The following is a 21,466-nucleotide window of genomic DNA, read 5'->3' as shown; positions in this document are numbered from 1 at the left end:
AGTCTTATTTGTGCAATATATTGTTAACATTAACAAAAAAGGAAGCCCTGTGAAACTGAATCACATTACATAGCAGAGGATCCACTGCGGTACAGCACATTTTCACTGGAAGTAGGATTATATAAATAAAGACTTGTTCCTTCGAAATCAGCATGAAAAATATACTAACATAACTGAAAAAGCCATAAACAAGATATAACTATAAATGTGTAAAATCCGAATGACTACTAAAACTTGGGGATTTTCTTACTGTATCTGATTATATGTGGAGTTCCAAAGCAAACTTCCAGCCCATTAAAAAATACAAGGACTGTATAGCATTAATTTGACCGAAAACATGCCAGCCATAAGCATCATTCAATCTCAGTAACTGTCGTCTTACCATTTACAAGGGTTTTCTGGAGACATTTCCGTGATCCAGTCCTCTTATATAAGAGTCTCAGGAACTCGCTACATTTATTCTGGACAGTTCTCTCTGGCAGGTAGATGTGCCGCAGATCGTTCACCTGCGAGAAGCCCCGGAGGTGCACACGCAGGGGCTGGGGAGGCAGGCCAGCGTGCGGCCGGTGTGCCAAGTCCCGGAGGTGCACACGCAGGGGCCGGGGAGGCAGGCCAGCGCGCGGCCGGTGTGCCAAGTCCCGGAGGTGCACACGCAGGGGCCGGGGAGGCAGGCCAGCGCGCGGCCGGTGTGCCAAGTCCCGGAGGTGCACACGCAGGGGCCGGGGAGGCAGGCCAGCGCGCGGCCGGTGTGCCAAGTCCCAAGCGGGGCGAAGTGTGTCTGCAAGTCTGGGCTGGTTGTCGATCCAGCCCAGGACAAGTGAGGCGCGCCTTCTGGCCACCAGCCTCAGGACCCAGCTTTCTCAAAGCAACTTGAAAATAAACTCAAGAGGCCCCTACCTCTGTTTTCACTCATCAACCCTCCTATTTCTCTCTGTGTACTAACCACAGTCCCACAACCATCTGCACTCGACCAAGTAAAGGCCACCATAAGACAATAGCTACATTAAGTCGTTGGGCTGTCAACAATTATCACGTTATTAACACAAGCTTTGAAGGGAAGTTCAAAGCTATCTCTCCGAACACTGAGTCTCTCGAAAGCCAACTTTTCACAACTGCTCTGCTGAGCAGCCTCCCACCTCACTCAGAACGTCAGCACTGAATGCCTGGCGGCCCACACTGATCCCCACCTCCTCCCCCGTTGCCGGGGCCGTTATTCTCAGTCAACACTTCCCATCCCGCCCGTTACCCGATGGCACCCTCTTCTTTCTGTGCTCACACCCGTCTCAAGAAGGGCTCCCATTCCTCCTCACCGGGCCACTGCTGAAGCTCCTGCCCCATCTCCCCAGACCCAGCATCGGTCATCCTAGCAGACAAACCCTACCACTTCCACACCCTGCTCAAAACCCTCCTAAGGCTCCCTATGACTTAACTTGTTAGCATGGCGTTCAAGTCCCTCCACAATCTCGTCCCTGTGCGAGCTTCCAGGCTTTTCTCGTGCTATTTCCACACTCAGCCCAGGTGACAGTCTAAGGTTTGTAAACCTAAGTGCCTTCAGAGTCTAGGCACCTAGCAAACAAAAAATGGATGGGTCTAAGCACAGGGAGTGCTGGCCACTGCGTTTTTAAAGTGAAATCACCATGCTGGCCAACGCTTCTGGAGACTTCTCTGGTCTAAGGGCTTGCGGATGGCCAGCCCCGATAGTCACACTGAACTCCTCCCTCTGACACATGCTGCTGCACATTTCCTGCCCCCACCCCCGGTCACACTGTGTCCTCTGCCTAGAGTCCCTAAGTCCCTCCCTCCCTAAATTTACTGAAACTGGGGGATGGCTCAAAAGATATCTTCCACGGTGCCTTCCCACACACCCTAGCATAAGGAACACGCCCCCTCCTTTAAATTGTGACAAGCACATAGTGTACCTAGTGTGCATTTTAATGCCTAGTTCATTGTTTTTTCACATCCTTTCTATTCTAAAAGCCGCTAACACTTCAAGGCACTAGTTGCTATGTACCAAGCACTTTATGTACGTCAATACACTAGATCACCATACACTTTCCAAAGGATGAAACCACATCCTTAGAGATGTAAGGTAACCTGCCCAAAGTCACACAGCTGGTAAAGGGCAGACTCTGGGTTAAAACCTAGGTCACTAGCTTCACAGCCTTTGCCCTCACCTCTGATGTGTGCTGGGACCGGCAAGCACCTGGGTACATTCTCAATCACCTTTACAGGTCTGCCAGCTCTATAAAGGGCAGTGACCAGGACTTAATTCTACTCCAGGGCATGTAGAGGACACCTTATCTATGCAAATACCCATTAGATAAATAATATCCCACTTCCTATGGACCATTTTCCCCTAGATTAAGCCTCAGAATGAGCAAAAGTAGGCAAGCATGAAGAATACCATTAGTACATATGTAGTATCCTTAGGTGAGTCTTACCATCACCCATATGTAATGTAACACTGCCAGCTCCTCCAAAGCCTTGTGTGTCCCTTCCTGATCATAGCCCCATATCTACAAGCGGTAATCATTCTACTGATTCTTAAGGTATTTACTTCCTTGTATCTTTTTTTCTTAAAAGAAATTTTATTGCCTATTTATTTCTAAACATAAGTTTTGCTTGATTTTATTTTTTGGTTTTGTCTACCTTCTGCTAAATGAACTTGTGATTTCATTCACCCATGATATTGAGTCTAATTGTGACTTCTCTTTTTATTGCCTTACAGTATCCCATTGGTGAGTCTCACAATTTACCCACTTTATGAATGATGGGCATTTGGGTCATTTCTGGTTTTTTACTATTATGAGCAATGCCACAAAGAACATTCTGTTACACATCTGGTACTCATGTGCACACATTATGGAATATATCCAGGAGTGGAAATGCTAGGTCACAATGAGAATTTCCAGCGTCATCAGACAATGCCCAAATGTTTTCAAAACGGTTGCAACCATTTCCATTCTCTGAGAGCAGGGCAAGAGATTTCCCTAGTAATGTCTTCTTGTACTTTATCTCACCTTTCCTGATTACTAATGGGGTTCTGCACTTTTTCATCTGTTTACTGACCACTGGCTTATTATGTGAAGAGCCTGTTTAAGGCTCTTGCCATTTTTCTTCTGTGTTGTGTTATTAATTTGTGGTTTTGTGTCAATTATATGTATGTTGCAAATATCTCTTACCACTCTGGCGTATCCTTGCATTCTCTTTACATGATTTCCTATGATACATCTTCAGTTCTCTTCTCTAGACAGTACTCCCAAATTTGGGTCTCTCGCCCAGGCTTCTCTGCTGAGAGAACCTCTGTCCAGTTGCTTATCAGTTATCTCCACTTGGATGTCTAGACGTCTTGACTAAACTGACCTTCATACTCCCAGTCCGCTCCACACTTGCTGTCTTTTCCATCTTACATAATTCTTCTAGTCACTGAAGCCAAAGCTGCTGTCTTCCTTGACACTGTCTTGCTCACACCCACTTCAAGGCATTAGTAAGTTCTTGTTCTCTGGCTGCACTTGAAAAGAGTTTCCAGGGACTGACATGGAAGTCTCCTTCAATAACCACGATTCACCTTTGCAACTAGAAACGAAACCTCTACTCTAAATCAAACCCAGCTTCATCTAATTACTTTTACTTGCATTGTCCCTTTATTGTTAATTTCTCACTACCTGCGTTTTCTCACATTTTGTCAGGAAGTCAGCACAAGAAGCTTCTAAACCCTTACTCGTGCCCTTACATTTTTGGGAGTCCGCGCTGGTATGTCAAATCTCACCACAATGTCAGCGCACGTGCACACACTTTGAAAGGAATTCAGTTATTTCTGAAGACTAAAGGAGGGCATCAGTGTTCTGTACTTTCTCATCATAATACACATTATGTAGGACTGAGAGACATTTGGCGTGCTACTAACATGAAAATTCTGGTTTATAGTTTGGCTTCTGGTGGTTGCAGTATTTAAAATGCATTAAAAACATCCCGGGAGCTCTTGGCAGATGTACCATGAATGTAATGTGTAAACCCCCTGCTCCATGAACAGAAACAAGGAACAAAACAAAGCTAAGAGTCAGATAATTTGGAACAAAATACATTTAAAAATGAACCAAAAACACACAAAAAAACCTCCACAACTCTGCCCCAACTGTTTTGTAAGCTATTAGGTAATAGCAAATTTTTTTTGACCAAAACTGATAGCACTGAAAAACTAAAAGCCAAGATAGCCACTGGTCTAGCCACCCTAATGAAGAACGTATTTCAAGGTCCCCTCCCCTGCCATTGGGAGAACCAAGTTTTCATCTGAAGAGATGCAGTGGCATCTTAGCCTAGGTGCCCATGAAATTAACACTTACATACATATATGTCTCCCGGATGTGATTTTACTGCCTGCACAGACAAAAATCACTTCACTGCCATCTTAATAACCTGGGTAACTTAGGAGGGGAAAAAGGCAGCCTCAGATTCTGGTGAATATGCTTGAGAAGAATGGTACTGGGAGTCCATGCTCACTTCTTATACCTGCAGACACATGCCTGCTACCCAGAGGCACAGCGTTTCTGGGGTTAGGGAAGCATTCATTCCAGAAGACCGAATCCATTTAGTCGGTATTGGAAGGAGAAACTACTCCAGAATTTGAAGGGGGGGGGGGAGCAAATGAATAGGCAGATTTGGAGACTTGTTAAAATTCTTCCTCCCAGGTTTTATTCCTGTGCTAACAGAGATTAAAGAATAATACACATTGCATGATATCGTTTTGAACTGCTTAGCTATGAATCGTTGGTAGAGGCAGCTTCAGCAGTGGTTTCTGCCCACAGCTTCTTTCCTTCCCTCTGTATATCATCTTTCTATAGATGCTAGGAAACTTCAACCACTTAAATCCCAGGAGGTATTCTAACCTCAGGCACCAAGCTAATAATAATAAACATAAGCCATGCCACTGAACAAGAGACTCAGAAAACTTTTTTTCTTAAGCACTTTCAATCAATAAGAATGTGTACCCCCCCAAAAGACAGGAGTATCATAATTTCTATTACGGCTATAGTGGCATTATTTTCTGATACCAGATGCAATTTCAAACTTGAATCAAAATTACAATGCTACCAACCCATTTATTATTGTATGATCTGAAATTTGAAAGTTGGGCTAGATTGAAAAGCATCAGAGATATATGTAATCCTCAGTACTCTTCTTACCTCAATCTTGTTCCAGGGTTTTAAAAAAAAGAAAACCATATTCATTAACTTTGGGCAGTGCTACGGTCGAGAAGAATGTAGGCAGCAACTGAGCAGGGTCCCCAAAGGGCAGGAAGTGAACTTGATGTATGAGGCTTACATAAAAGCAAGTGAGAAAATCCACAACTGCTCAAATCATAATTAATCTCAGCAATGACAGGTCTTCCAGTTGGCAATGGTGACTGGTAGTTAACAGTTAGCCAGGGGAATTAAGAATTAAAAAAAAAAGTTTTAAAAGCCAGTGGGATGAATCATATCAAGAATGACAAGACAGTTAAGCTAGTCATGGGAGCATTCTGTATACACTAGTTATTAACAATCTGAGCAGTCTAGAATCTTCTATCACCTGCAAATGAGCCGGACTCTGCGGGGGGCTCCAGGGTACTGCTGTCCATGACAAACAGAGGCACCTCTACTAGCAGGACTCCGAGCTCTCAAAGCCCGTGGCACAGGAGGAGGTTTCAAAAAGTAAGGATACAACAGGCATCAGAGTTTTTAAATGTCATTAGAAAATAAGGTACAGAAGTCCCCCTTTATCTGCAGTTTTATTTTCCACTGTTTTCAGTTACCCATGGTCAACTGTGGTCCAAAACTATTAAGTGGAAAATTCTGGAAATAAACAACTTATAAGTTTTACATTGCATACTGTTCCGAGGAGGGTGATGAAATCCTGCACCATCCCACTCCATCCTGCCTGGGACATGAATCATCCCTCAGTCCAGCGTATCCATGGCTACCCACCCATTAGTCACTTAGGACCATCTTGGCCATCAAATCAACGATCGAGATGCCACAGTGCTTATGTTCAAGTCACCCTTATTTTACTTAATAATGGCCCCAAGGCACAAGAGTGGTGACGCTGGCAATTCGGATATGCCGAAGAGAAGCTCTAAAGGGCTTCCTTTAAGTGAGGAGGTACGTCTGTATAGGAAAAGGCACAGTATATATAGTATAGATACATATATAGTACTATCTGCGGTTTCAGGCACCTGCTGGAGTCTTGGAACATATTCCCCATGGACAAGGGACAACAACTGTAAATTATAATGACAAAAGTAATTCATGTTGTTTTTACAAAATTAGAAGGAAAGGGGCACAAGAAAATTAGCCTAACTGGTAAGTGCAGCACCCAACTATAATTATAGCTAATATCTGGAGAATAGCTTTCAGACTTTATAAAATATACATATTTGACATATAACACTGTAAATTTAAGGTGTACAACATATTGATTTGATACATATATATGTTGTAGTATGATGGCCACTGTAGTGATAGTTAGCACCTCTATCACATCAGATACTTATTTCTTTTTTGTGGTGGGAATAATTAAGATCTAGTCTCGTCACAAGTTTGATGATTACAATACAATGCAATTGTCTATATTCACTATACTGTACATTAGACTTTTTACTTAACATGCATGTTATACATCAAATTCTCATGAAGAGTTTGTTCACACAGCATCTCTTATAAATTTTAATTACAAATTATGATTAAACTACAACGTCTCTTCAAGGCATTCCAGGGCAGAATTTAGTTCTGATGGAGGCTTGTGCTGAATTTACCAAAAGTACAAGAAAGTTCTTTATAGGACAATTTCTCACTAATCAGGTAATCAATCCCAGTCTGAGCTCAGAAGGATACAACAGAGTTTTTAGAGAAGAGTTTTTCCAAAATGAAGATATAATTTTGTGTCTATCTATTGGACACATACAAAAGCAAGGGAGAAGAGCTGCATGTTCTCTTGTGTGTGTGTACATTTCAGTGAGCGTTAACATATTTGGAGGGGATTAAGCTATCTCCCAAACTTGATCTTCTAAAAGGGCAAAAAGATTTCCTCTCATCTGCACTTGAAGAGACTGGATTCAGTTTTTAAAGGTGTTAGATACCAGCTCAGTCAGCAAATGGGAAGGAAGGTATCTACTCCATAGCAATAATCTCATTTTGTTCTCAGGCCCAAAGAATTCCTTTGAAATGCACATAAAAGCAATGCTCGATCCCTATGAGAGATAACAGCCAAAGCATCATGACAAAACCGAAACGGTTCTATAAACAGCCTCTCAGTGGCCTTTGGGTGAAAAATGCTGAACACTTTCATGGTGAACAGATCAATTCTCATTTGTCTATCAGTGACACCTGCAGCACGGTTTCTCTTAGCAGATTTTTCATAACAAAGTCCCATCCAGAAGCAAACATCCTAGAGAGCCATATTAATTACACAGTTGAAAAAGGCTATTGGCACCAATTACTCTAAAAACCTTTCAGATGGAGATCAGTTCTTCCACACTGGGTGGCAGAAAATGCAAGCCTTCCACACAGGACTGGTGGAAAGCTGAAAATACATACTGAGGAGACTGGGTCATGGATAACATAGGCCAGCAGTCTTTCTTCCCTGCAGCTATCTGAGATCTCTCCAACTGGCCAACAATAGAAGAGGACTTCCTGGGAATTTACCACAAAATGGCATGTAGTGATACCCAATGTCTAACTGAGAGATCACCTACTGTGCCACAGAACAGACACAGGCCAAGAACTTGCCAGACACCTCAACCCCAACTCCCTACCAGCCGTCTCCTTTCAAAAGTCTCAGAACCAGAAATGGGAAATAACGAATTATTCATGGGTACAAAGTTTGTCTAGAAAAGTCCTGGGGACGGATAGTGTGATAGCTGCAGAACAATGTGAATGTATTTAATGCTCCTCCATCCTACATTCAAAAGTGGCTGAAGAAGCAAATTTTGTTATGTGTATTTTACAACATATGTACTTCCTAAGAACCAACCTAGGATTCACAAGGGATTATCTCAGAGACATGGTGACCATTCATTTGTCCAAATACTGCAAGTTAGATCACTAACAAGCTACAGGCTCACCTAGAGTTCCCTAAGCAATAGAATCACATCTTCATACTATTCTCTATGTTAAGACTCGGTCACATGAAGACTAGTGCTGTACATTATATATTATATATTACTTCCGGCAAAAAGAATCAATTGTGTTGTTCAATTTATGTTATTAGTCTCTTTAGAAAGATTCAATGCCCCTCAAAAAAATGTATTTTTAATATACGAAAGATTTTTCCTCTTAAGTAAAACTTTTTGTAGATATATGAATTATAAAAAAAAGAAATCACTATATTTCTCAAGGTTACAGCTTTATTTACAGGATCCTCAGAGCTGAAATTTTAAGTTCAAACTTTCTTATGCCAAGTGTATTACTATAAATAACTCCCCTTTCTGTGGCACGTGGCTCTTATGTTTTCACTCTTATTTAGTATCTTATTTTAAATGTCCTTGGAAAGCAGGTGGGTCGCGATAAGTGAATGAGTGGCTGATTATAAACTATACACTATAGAAGCACTCACAGTGAAGATGAGTCTTCATAGAAAAAAGGAGCATGATCTGGCTACGTTTTGATGGCTTTATAATGTACTCTGGTCAAAGACTCCAAGTACTAAAACCCCTGCAAGTTGAAAACAAGGAATGCTTTTTACAGTGTTAAAAATTAGGACACCTGATTACATACCAAACTCAGAACAAACTGTAACTGCATCCTTTTAGCTTTAGAAGCACCATGGAGAATAGGTCATCTAAGTCTGCCAAGGTTCGAGACATAAACAAAGACCAAACTAACCTTCCCCCTCACTTTTTCTCAAAATCAGAACACACATGGATAAACAAAATGTGTCCGTGAGAAACTCTGCCATGAATCTCTGCTAGACATGAACACCCGGGAACCTCTGTTCTTCACATTCCGACAGCTGTCATATAAATCAAGTATTTTGCAAGACTGTAATGGCATCTTTCTTCAGTAATCAGGGAGAAAAATGATAAAACCAAGATTGAGTAAAAGTTGCCTGGACCACTGTACAGTTTTAACACTGAAGATTCCATACCAAAGCTTTGGGTCTTCTCTTACAGGATCATCTATGTTGGATGGTAAGAAAAGAATTTAGGAAGCTTTTTTTAAAAAGCTTCGAATGTCCTTTTATTATCACCTCACTGAAATATGTATGTCAACCAAATTAATGAACGAAACTTGTTAGTGATGCCAGTGAGTAGAAAAATACAAGGGCGTGTTCCTGCCTTTCACAGCCTTCTGTCAAAATGACCATAATGGTCCTCCTGGGGTAATTTTACCTCTGCTCACTCTTTTGGATACGCCGTGTTAAACAATAAAAACTCAATATCCTACTAATTCTTAAGTTCATACTAAGGAACCCACAAAATGTTTGCCCTAAAGAAATTTTACTTTTGTACTCTACTAGTAAGCTTTGATGGGGGAGGGAGGGGCAGAAAAACGGAGGGGAGAGAGCCTTTGAACTAAAAAAAAAAAAAGAAACATTTCTGTACATTTTGTGTAGTGTCTTTTATATACTATTAGTGATTAATGTTAAATTTTAATTTGTTTTAATATTTAAAATATTTACTTAAGTTTTAATATTTGTTTAGTAACATATTACTCACCCATTTTAACACAAGTGACTGTGTTTAATTTTAACCACGGATTATAAATTACCTTTGATTTTTTCCCCTCCAAATGGACATCTTACTTTATAGCCTCATCTTTTAGTACATTTCTGACTGCCAAAAATGTTTATGCATTCATTACAGATTCAACATGAAAGGAGGAAGAAATCTCACATTTGGTATTAATCCTTGTGTTTCCAAAATACTGCACACAGCATTTACTCCCATGCTGAGGCCTCAGGCTCCTCAGCAGTTTCTTGAAATGCTGCTATTTTATGTCTTACCTCCCCTGAGCCAAGGAACTACGGGGCCACAATCTTCAGTATCACACTGCTGCCATCTTTACCAGGTATTTTTAATCTCCAAAGGCTGTTAGTTTACAACCTCATCAGCAAATGTTCTGAGCAAACAGCTCTATCAAAGCCATTTTCCCCTAGAGAGGAAAACAAGCAGGGAAGAGGAAAGGGGAGCACAGATAATTTACCTGCATCAATTTTCTGGAGAGCTCATTAGTGAGAAACTCTTCTTCCTTCTCGTAATTTACAGCAAGGGTTTCCTTCTCCTTCTGCAAAGCCTGAATTTTCTTGAATAACGTGTTACTGATGAATTCTTCTTCCTGCTCAGCCCTGGCTTGCTGTTAAAAAAAAAAAAAAAATTAAGTCAACAAAAAAAACCTCCAAAAAACATACACATGTTAAGGAAACAGGAAATTTACGAATTGAAATACAGTTCTTATTTCCAGAGAGAACACCCATTTTAATTAGAGCACTGTTTTTAACTGTGAACCTACACACCCCAGGAAGCCCAAAACAGAGGAACTCAGCAGCAATCCTACTATTATCCCAAAGGGCCTCCATCTACTATGTATGGTCCCTCTTCTTACAGTGATATTTCAAAGAAATTAACAAAGATTGTTTTGCAGTTTTTAGAAACAATCTCAAATCAATGGCCAGAATACACAAAGCGCCTTCTCATACGGCAGATAAGTCCAATTCTGGGGTACGTGCATCAATTCATAACTATTTGCAAGTCACTACATCTCAAAAGTTTATACAGCAGGTCCTCACATAATGTTTTGGTCAAGACTGTTTCATCATAATGTTGATGAGATTGTAGGAACGTAACTTCTGTTTATATGAAATAACCTGTTTGACAGCAGTTCCAAGAACCTACCCACAATGTTTAGTGAGGACTTACTGTAATTACAATATCTAGACAACATTTTTTTTTTTTAAACTGAAGCAGAGAATTTCAACTCACTTTAAAAAGTAAAATTATGTCACCTCTCTAGGATGTTACTGAAAGGGTTTGGGCATGTCATTTAAAAAGCACTACCGATACACATGGAATCATTTACATGTTCACCGAGCGGTTACTGTAAGGCAAGAAACCAAATGGCTGAAAAGTAGTTATTGCAAAGCAGTAGGAATCCAGGGGGGGAAGGGTAAAGGTGGACAAAAGGAGTTTCATTTTTTACTTTTATTTATTTCCCCACTGGGAATTTTGTTGAGGTGAGGACAAGGAAGGTCGGGTATTACTGAAATTTAAAAACAGATTAAAAGGGGGTCAGGTATAATTCAATGGAGCTGAAAATATTCTTCTGTAGATTCCCCAGCCCCCCATCTATGTTTAAACAGAATAAACAGAAAAACCAACCATCCTTGAAGGAAATTAATGTTTTTCAGAAAGAAAGGGCTTGTTTCAGATGGACTCAAATGTATTCAAAGCACTTTTTAAACTGCAGCATTTCAATGCATTAATTCCCACTAATGCATTCTTGTTTCATCGGCCAAGTCAAGAGAGGGAAAGCTACATCAATTCCAAGCCGGGCCTAGCACCTGCCACTTATAATAGGAGAGCCAGAGAGCAGGACACGAAAGAGCACCTGCATTAAGCAACTACCACCTTTTATTGTAAAAGGTCCAACCACCACTCCCAACTCTGGTGGTTTAGATTTCTGTGCATATTCACTAGCTCCCCCAACACCCACACCTTAACAGGCATGGTTTCTGGGAGTCCATCCTTCCTGTTCTCCATCACAGTGGCCCAGAGGAAGCACGCCAGTCCCTGGAACTGCCTGCCAAGCAATTCTACAAAAGAGAGCCAGCCACATGCAGTAGTTAGACTGAAAAACACAGCTACATAAAAAGTGGAAACTTTGGGAGAAGCTCCAGCACTCTGTTCCTTTAAGAATCCATTTGGGATAGGCCAGGAGAGTTGAGCAATTAGGAACACATCACAGCTAATAAATTTTTACTTCCAGCCAAGAGCATCCACGGAGCAGTCCCCTAGGGTCCCCAGTGGTCCCCTTATACACTTCATATTTCGTCAGCGCTTCTCAATGTCTATTCTTTCCACTATGGTCAAGGAAAATTGCTGAGGATTGGCACTTCCTCTCCCCCTCTAAATTAATCCCCAGTCATCTTCAAACTCACATACTTCAAGATCTCACAGGAGAACAATGGGCAGAAATCCAAAGGATTTATTCAAAGCATATTTGACACATATATCCAAGCCCACAATCTGTTCAAGGTACCTGTTTTTCTGGCTTTGACTGGCAGTCCTATATGATTTAAATTCTGATTATTCTAAAGTTACAGAACAAAAAGGTAGAGAGGAACTTTAATGGTTTTGTTGGTGATTCTGCCCTTAGAATTCAAAAGGGTGTTTGCCTAAATTAATTTCATTATCGAGTCACACTCAACTTCTTGCAAGCTACCACCAGACATTTAATATTTTAGGAAAATTAAATCACAAGCAGTAAGAGAACCAGACTTGCAGGCTCCGCTGGCCACCTTCCCTTTGCACTGGGGCCTAGAAGTGAGAAGTTGGAAGTAAGAGACTAGCCCCTAAGACTGTTCATGTAGCTCCCACCTACTTCCCATTTCATCTAACCAAGTTACAGGGACCACAGATTTCAGTGAAATAGAAAATAGAACTTACGATCGCATACTTGCTGTCAGTGGTGGCCAGGGTGGGGGTAGGGGACAATGGGGAAGGACTGCTAATGATACAAAGTTTCTTCTTAGGATGACGAAAGTTTCTGGAATTAGTGCTGAGTTTATACAACCTTGTGAACATACTAAGAACCCCTGAATTATACACTTTAAAAGGGTGCATTTTATGATATATGAATTATATCTCAATTAAGAAAACAACTCTGATAATGAACAGGGTGAGTATTTCACAGAACACCTGGTTTCCTTTGCAATTCCAAACAAAAGACCTAAAATGGAGTCCCTTGTGATAAACCCCACCAAGATTTAAGTACTAACCCAACTGCCCTTCCAGCCTCTCCCAGGAATGGAATTTTAAAACAATCAATCTGGACGTTCCTAGCCTGGGCTAATGAGGTAATCTGTAATCTGCCTGATAAAACCCGCAGGCTTCAGGAAGATGACTTTGCCTGAAATAATCCACTTTTAACTTCCTTGACCCACCCTCGCTCTGCCTACAAAACCTTCTGTTTCGTGCAACTCCTCCGAGCACCTTTCTCTTTACTGGATGGGTGCCGCCCAATTCACGGCTCGTTCAATAATTCAATTAACCAATTAGATATTTAAGGTGACTTGAACTTTTGTTCTTTAACACCAGGGACGGTGGCAAAATTTTTAAAAGATGGGGCAGAGAGATGAAGAGGGCTAGATCTGCTCTGAAAGTACCTTTAGAGTAAGGGGCATGTCACCAGTCTTCAGAGACGGAGGCCTTGGCAAACAAAATATTCGCCACTTTCAAATAGGCACGTATTTCTAGACAAAGCTCACTAATAAAAAAAAGTCATTCTCAGGACCCATGACTAACAGGAGGAAGCTAGTTAAACCAATCTAACTAAGAAGGGGGTTAACAGAGCCTAGCAGATTTTATTCAAGGCCTCCTTCAGCTAAGTGTTTGCTGCTACTTAGTTCTCACTGGGGGCTGTTATCCTGCCTCCCACAGCATCTAAACACCCAGAGAAAAACCGCCCATGGGGAGGGCAGGATTCCAGGTCCCCAAAACATAAAGCCCTAGTTCACCCCTTTTCTAATTGGTCACAGGTCATTTTAGGAATTAACAGCATAAATGATGACAAAAGACAAGATGCTGGATCTAATTATAGCCTCAGAGGAAACTGTTTTTAAAAGAACAGATAAGGTATACTGACAACCAGGAGTAAAAGTTAATTAGCAGAGTATGAGCCAAGCACTATAGAAATGCAGTAAGTATCCACTTTGATCTTGATCTTAGTCCCGACTTTTTCTTCCCCTAACTCCAAAAGAGGTCTTTTTATTTAAGCCATAAAATAAATTGCCTTTCCAATTTACAACACCCCCCCCCCCCCACAAAGCCAAGAACCCCAGGCACTATTTGCAACAGGTGCCCCTAACTGGCTATACCGTATGAAATCATCCGTTTTGTCAGTGTATTTTCCTTTTTAATCTGCAATGCTTAAAAATCTCAGCATGCCAAACACATCCAAATTCAAAGATAAAATTGTATTTCAAAAACTAAATAAAATTCTATTTCAAGGTTTACCTGTAACTCCATTAAACTCTCAAAAGAAAATATAAACCAAAACATTAGAAAATTTAGTGTTTTGCATATGTTTGTTGATTGAAGATGGGAAAACTCTGGGGGAAATTTAAAAAAACTCTGATTATACGCTCATGTTCAATATGGTTCTAGTAGCTATGTTCAGAAATAGAGTGAATTTGATATAGTATCATTCACTTATTAGTGTCTGCTATTTTGCCCCTCACTGAGCAGTCGTAGCTCAATGTCTGCTAACGCAAGGGCTAGAGTATAAAACGTTTCTCCACCATTCATTCCTCATCCTACCAAAAATCCAGTGTAAAAAAAGGAGGGAGAAAGAAAAAAGAAATAGGGGAGGGGAAATAGGAGAAAGGTGCCAAGTCCACTGGAAAAAAATACAGACCAAAAGAATTATTAGAGAAAATTATTTGCTCCTGAGTCAGTACTTACTGAGGCAACCATACTCTAAACGAGCACAATTTTCTGCAGAGAAGGAAAACACAGTTCATTCCGACCCACCACTATTATGACCAAGGCACAAATTTGATAGGAAATTCCAGTGAGATTGTTCAGTGTTTCTGTTCTTTATCAGTGGGGCTTGGAGATCATGGGTTAGTAGAGAAAGAATTCAAAAACTCTCAATAGCATTCACTGCTGAGAAAATCCAAGTGCCAAACCCAAAATTATGTAGGATGATACAATTCATGATCTGTCAAGGACTGAAAAAAAGGGGAAAGCTTTTCAAAGCAAGAATTACAAACAAAATCGATTCGATAGCAGCCATAGGTAAATATCATCAAGAAAGTTCAAGTGACTACCAAGATAACACAGTTGCACTTGTTTAAAAAAAAATTCATTTTAAGTTGATTTCTAGCTTGCTTTAATACCAAAAAAGTCCTAAAACTAAAATACAAAAAAAAAAAATAAAAATAAAAATAAATAAAATACCTTGAAGCTCTAATGAGTGAGAATCCAGGCAGGTTCTGTTTATTATTTAAATTATGTAAATTATTTAAATTTAGGAATATATTTAAATGTAGTATTCTAATTACTTAAATTTACTATTCTGTTGACTAGTTACTTACAGTCCACATTTTCATGATTTTAACATCTCAGTGTGAAATAGCATCTAATACCAAATTAATACGAAGCAAGAACCACCCAACACAAAACCAGGCAACTGAATAAAATCCTACTCTTTCTCCACTGTCACGTGTTAGGTGCACCACTGCACTACTGATTTTTCTGGAAGATGCTCAGAGTTCAGCAGAACTTGTACCTCTTACAGGATTAGCTAGAATATCGGTCATACCAATGGCTTTAACATCATAAACCACTGTCCTGCACTGTCTAACATTTAAGTGTCAGTATTGCAGGGATGGGTGGCACGTGATGCTTTCGTTTCTTCTAGTAGAAGTCCTAGGAAATGATTTCCATTACATGCCAGAGGATTACAATTCTCCATTTAGTCTACGAAGCACTAGGTGGTTTTGTGCTTCCTCCACATATTGCACACTATCTTATAGTAAAAGCAATTAAAAGTCAACAAATGAATATATTGTTCACTGCATTCAGTATTGCCAGCAAATCACTAAGTACTCAGGGATCAGAGCAGAATCCTAATTAGGACTCACAACTGTGCTATTCTGCCCCAGATACTATGCCTAGGTCATTGTTACAGGACTGCTGGACAGGAGAGGAAGCAGCAGCAAAAGGTGACTTTCAGGACAAGAACTCAGAGAATCTTGATGTTAAAAACTCCCCTAACAGCTACCAAGTTTGTTTGAGCTGCAGTGCCTCTCAAACCAGCGTCAGTGAAAGACCAGTCCTCACCACCCATCTACAGTAGACCTATGCTCCTGTGCATGTGCTATTACACAAGGCTAGAACACAACTCTGAACACACACCTCACCACTTGAATTCACCACCCAAGCTACTCCACACCCAATTCAAGATGAATCCACTGGTCACTTGCTTGGACACAGAGCAATGAGAAATTGCTACCGAAGTTGCTAAATGTTTACACTGGATTATGAATTTATCTACTTGTGGGCTGTGACAAGAGGAGTACCTGTTCATAGGCCACACTTTGAACAGCACTAGGTTGGGGAGGTTCATATATACCACCAGACTCTGGAGTCAGACTGCCTGGTTTACCAGGTGGCTGTGCTCAACTCCAGCTGTGTGACCCCAGAGGAGCTATGGGACCTCTCTGGGCCATTACTCTCTCCTCTTGTAAAGTGAAAATAATGGCACCTCCCTCTGGATTGGTTGGAAGATAAATTCAAATAATTCGCATGAAGAACTTATAGTACCTTGCACTCAAACAAGACAGAAAGGCTTGGAGACAGGGCATGTGTGGGGGGAAAACAGGAAAGGCTTCTGGAGTCTGCCTTCATTTAACTAAAAGCAGAAGTGGACAAAATTATGGTACATCCATAGGAAAAAATATAGTGGAACCACTAAAAAGTATATGGTTTGTATGTACTGTCATGAAAAGATGTCCAGTAACAAATGGTTAAGTGAAATACCAAAGTTGGTTTGTGTGTGTGTGTATGGAGGGAGGGAGAAAAGATTCCATGTAGAGCTCCCAAACAAAAACCATACATCAAGGACACAAAACCACTACGATTAAGTTAGCAGAAACCACCTAGTATTTAGGATGCCACTCATACACTAACGACCCTACCCTCACAATCTGCAAAGGCTTCAGGTATTCTGAGTCTCATAAACCGTAAAATAATTTTATCTAAAACAGTACAAAGAAATAAAATATGATAAATGAGCAGCAAGAGACTACAACTGACCAGGCAGGTCTGAAAAAGAGAACTTCTTGAAATACATGACTAAATTCATCTTGCACTTTGAATTTCAACAGAAAATTCAACACAGCTGAATAACAAAGTAAGGACTGAATGAAAGACCTGAGAACTAATTCAAAATGTGGACAAAGAAACAAGATGAAAAATGTGAAAGATGTCAATAGACATAGGAAGGGAAAGGAAAAGATTTAACACACATTGAACTAAAGACTAAGAAGAATAAAGAGAAAACGAGGGAGGGACTATCTAAAGAGATGATGGCTGAGAATATCCAATCCTCATCTATACAAACATACACAATCTGAGAACATCCCAGAGCTAAGGAAAGACAGCAATCTATAGATACAGGAAGCTCAAAGACACGTTTTAATCAAACTGCACATTAAGACAAAATCTGAAAGACATCCTTAAAGAAAACACAGATGATCCACAAAGAAACAGACTGACAATCACTTCTCAACATCAACAGGGAAAGGAGACAGTAGAATATTCTTAAAATGCTAAAAGAAAACAATTGGCAAACTATACCAGGATATCAAAAAAAACTATTTTCCAGTATAAACCAAAAATGGAGAGAGTGTATCCAACAGACCTACACTAAGAGGGCTTCTGCAGGATGGACTTATCCCAGAAGAAGTATCTACAATGCACACAAAAATAAGCAAATAAAATGAAAAAAATGTAGGAAAATCTAACAAACATAAAATCTAATAATTTGTGAGAATAGAACTGAAATACTGAACAATAATAGCAGCAGTCAAAAAGAATGATGAGAATTAAAATATTTTAAGATCCTTATACTTTTGTTAAAAAAATATCTAGCATATTACTTTTAAATATGCATGGTAAAATCTCAAAGATAACTAGTAAAAGAAAAGAAATGGAGACCTTCTAAACCAGTAGAAGAAAAATTTAACTTTAAAAGGTACAAAAAAAGAAAAAAAGATGGCAGAAACAAGAAATATATATTGATAATCACAATAAACACAAGTAGGCTAACCTAGCCAGATTGTGAGATTGGGGGGAGCGAGGCAAGTAACACCTAAAACATATAGACTAAGGGCTGAAAGAAAACTAAAAAAAAGATATACCACACAAGCAATAGCCTCCCCCACCCCGCCAAAAGGGGACAGTTATATCAGTATCTATTTTAAACAGTCTTTAAGACAGAACACATTTTTAGGAAGTTTTAGTCAGCATGGAAAGAAAAGCAAGAGTATGAAGACTGACAAGGAAGGAACTAACTGTCATTACTGGCAGCATTATTTGAAAACTGTAAAGTTACATTGAAAATTCAAATAATTAGGAAAACAAGACAAAGACGATGGAATTTTGTAAATACCAGCCAGAAAACTTTAAGACACCTAAGAATAAGTTAATCAAAAGATGTCAAAGATTTATATGAAGAAAACAAGTCTTGACTGAAATACAATTAAACAAAAATACTTCTGTAAAAACGCCAATTCTTTCCCCAGACAGTCCATAAACTCAATGTAGTTTAATCAAAATATCAACAGCGTCGACAAACTTAAGATGATTCTAAAATTCCCATTAAAGCACAAAGGCCACATGCTGTATGATTCCATTTATATGAAATGTCCAGCACAGGTAAATCCAAAGGGACAGAAAGTAGATCAGTGGCTGATCAGGGCTGAAGGCAGAGGGAAATGAGAACCGACCAGTAAATGGCATGGGGCTTCTTTTTGCGGTGATGAACATGTTCTGCAATTCAATAGCGATGATGGTGGCCTAACTTTACTAAAACTACTGAACTATACATTTTAAAAGATGGGGGTCTCTGGCAGAGACAGCAAAACCATCGTTCCCCAGGGCCCAGGCAGAGGCCCTACTTCAGGAGGAGGGGTAGAAGCAAACGAGGTTTGTGTGTGGGGCAGGGGAGTAAAACTCTCCTCCCCAGGGCTCAGGGCACAGACCCAGTGCCTTCAGGGAAGGGGCAGGAAGCTCTCCTGCCCAAGACCCACAGAAGATTCGAGTCAGAGACTGGCCACAGAGGAGGAATGCTGGCAAGACCACACCGCCGAGGCCCAGGCCCGCAAACCCGCGGGGACTAGACGGGAGGAACCGAGGACCATCCTCATGGCCTATGAGGAGCCCACCAAGGGAACGGCCAACGGCGCTCTCAGGGCGAAGGGGCAGGGCGCGAAGATGCAGCCCAGCGCTCGGGAAAGCTAGGAGCCCACAGGGTGGAGCAAGGACACGCAGGCGGGGGGACCGAGGACCCACTCCAAGTATAAGACAGTAACAGCCCACCACTGGAGGAATTTAAAGCTTACGGTAGGCCCGGCCAGGAGTGGCTCAGTGGTTGAGCATCGACCTAGGATCCAGTTCGATTCCCGGTCAGGGCACATGCCCGGGTTGCGGGCTCCATCCCCAGCAGGGGGCGTGCAGGAGGCAGCCGGTCAGTGACTTTCTCTCACCACTGATGTTTCTATCTCTCTCTCTCCCTTCCTTTCTCTGAAATCAATAGATATATTTTTAAAAAATAAATAAAAATAAGTAAATAAATAAAGCTTACAATACAATGGCATAAATAATACCAACAACAAAACTCAAACCCAGCTCAATTACTTGATTAGACTGACTCGATCCCACACTAATGGCCTAACAGAAAAAGAAACATACTCATTTCTGGGCATAAATACTATTTATCTCAGTCTTCTATGTACAATGTCTGGAGTCAATAAAAAAATTACAAAATCACAAAAATGCATGAACAGAAAAACCTATTATCCAAGAGACAGCAATCAACAAATGAGACTCAGAGATGATATAAATGTAAGGATGATTATACCATTATTTTAAAATAACTCTGAACAAAATGTTTAAAGGATTTCTTGGAAAAGATAAACAACATGTATGAATATATGGGGAATTTCAGTGATGATGGAAACTATATGAGTAAATGGGAACAAAAAAACCATATTAGCCCGGCCGGCGTGGCTCAGCTGTTGAGCATCGCCTATGATCCAGGAGATCACAGTTTGATTCCCAGTCAGGGCACATTCCTAGGTTGCACACTCGATCCCCAGAAGGGTGTGTGCAGGAGGGAGCCGATCAATGACTATCTCATCACTGATGTTTGTCTCTCTTTTTCTCCCTCTCTCTGAAATCAATACATATTAAAAAAACACCCGTGATATTAGATATAAAAAATCCCTCCAATGGGATAATCAGTAGACTTGGTGTAGCTTAGGGAAGATTCATTAAATGGGAAGATGTCAATAAAAATTATCCAAACTGAAATAAAAATTGGGGGGGGAAGTGAGACGAAGCAACAGACAGATCATTAATGGAATAATCTCAAATGACCTAACAATGTAACTGGAATCCTAGAAGAGAAAGAGAGCAAGACAGAATTATTTGAAAAGGGAAAAGAATTTTCCCCAATTAACAAAAGACAACAAACTATAAATCCAAGAAGCTCGGCAAACCCCAATCAAAACAACAGAGAACAGATACATGCCCCTAACAATCACAAACTGCAGAAAAATCAAGGAGACACAGAAAATCTCTAAGGCAGCTAGAGAAAAAACACACAAAAAGAGTGAAAAGGCAGCCCTGAAACTGCAGGAAACTTACAATACATGTAACAAAACAATGAATAGTATCTGAATAGATAAACAACTACTATAAAGAAATATAACCTCCAATAGAAAAATGACATAAGTAGGAATTTTAGAAAAACAAAGATTTTAAAATGTTCATAACAATCTCATAAGTAGTCAAAAAGGTGGAAATTAAGATGTCCATTTTCTCCACCTGAGATTGGGAAAAATTAAGAAGTCTGATAATACCAAGTGTTGATGTGGATCAGTGAGAATTCTCATAATTCAGACACAAGTGTGAATTGGTACAGTATTCTGAAAAATTAAATATTATTATACTCTACTATGTACCAATTCTACTGCCAGGTATATGCCCTGGAGAAACCTTTCAACATGTACAAGGAGGCAGTTCACTGCATTCTTGTTCTTAATAAGTAAAATACTAGAAATGCCCCAAATATTTATTCAGAAGAGAAACAATACAATCACACAAAAAATTTAAAAGCAGTGAAATCAAAAGACATACAGCTAAACAACATGAAGGAATCTAAAAAACATAGCACTGAGTGGGGGGAAAATGAAGCTGTACACATATTTTTATAAACTACAGAACAAGGGGTTACATTTGTAAGATAAGAGATGAGGGGACAGGACAGGAATGAAATTCCTGGGTAGATGCGATGATACCAGTAGCATTCTTGTTCTGAAGTTGAGTGGTGGGAAGCCAGGAGTTCATTTTGTCATGTTTCATAACTTACATGTATTATATGGTCTGTTTATTATTTTTCTTTGATTATACAATAAAAATGTTAAACAATGGTTATATATCCATGGTGGCTAATCATTTTCCCTCTCAAGTTTGAGACATGCTACA

At 40.1% G+C, this 21,466-nt stretch overlaps 1 protein-coding gene across 1 annotated transcript in view; it reads right to left on the bottom strand.

The window, feature by feature from the left end:
- Positions 1-21,466, bottom strand: part of CCDC6 (coiled-coil domain containing 6) — a 99,832-nt gene that overhangs the window by 40,784 nt on the left and 37,582 nt on the right. Inside the window, exon 2 of the mRNA XM_081157557.1 lies at positions 10,179-10,328. Coding sequence (XP_081013683.1) covers positions 10,179-10,328 — 150 coding nt within the window. The remainder of the gene's footprint in view (positions 1-10,178; positions 10,329-21,466) is intronic.

This window comes from Miniopterus schreibersii, assembly GCF_964146895.1.
Source record: "Miniopterus schreibersii genome assembly, chromosome: 14".
In the NCBI taxonomy this organism is placed as follows: domain Eukaryota; kingdom Metazoa; phylum Chordata; class Mammalia; order Chiroptera; family Miniopteridae; genus Miniopterus; species Miniopterus schreibersii.
Note: the sequence above shows the minus strand (reverse complement) of the source record. Positions and strands in the feature narration are given on the sequence as shown.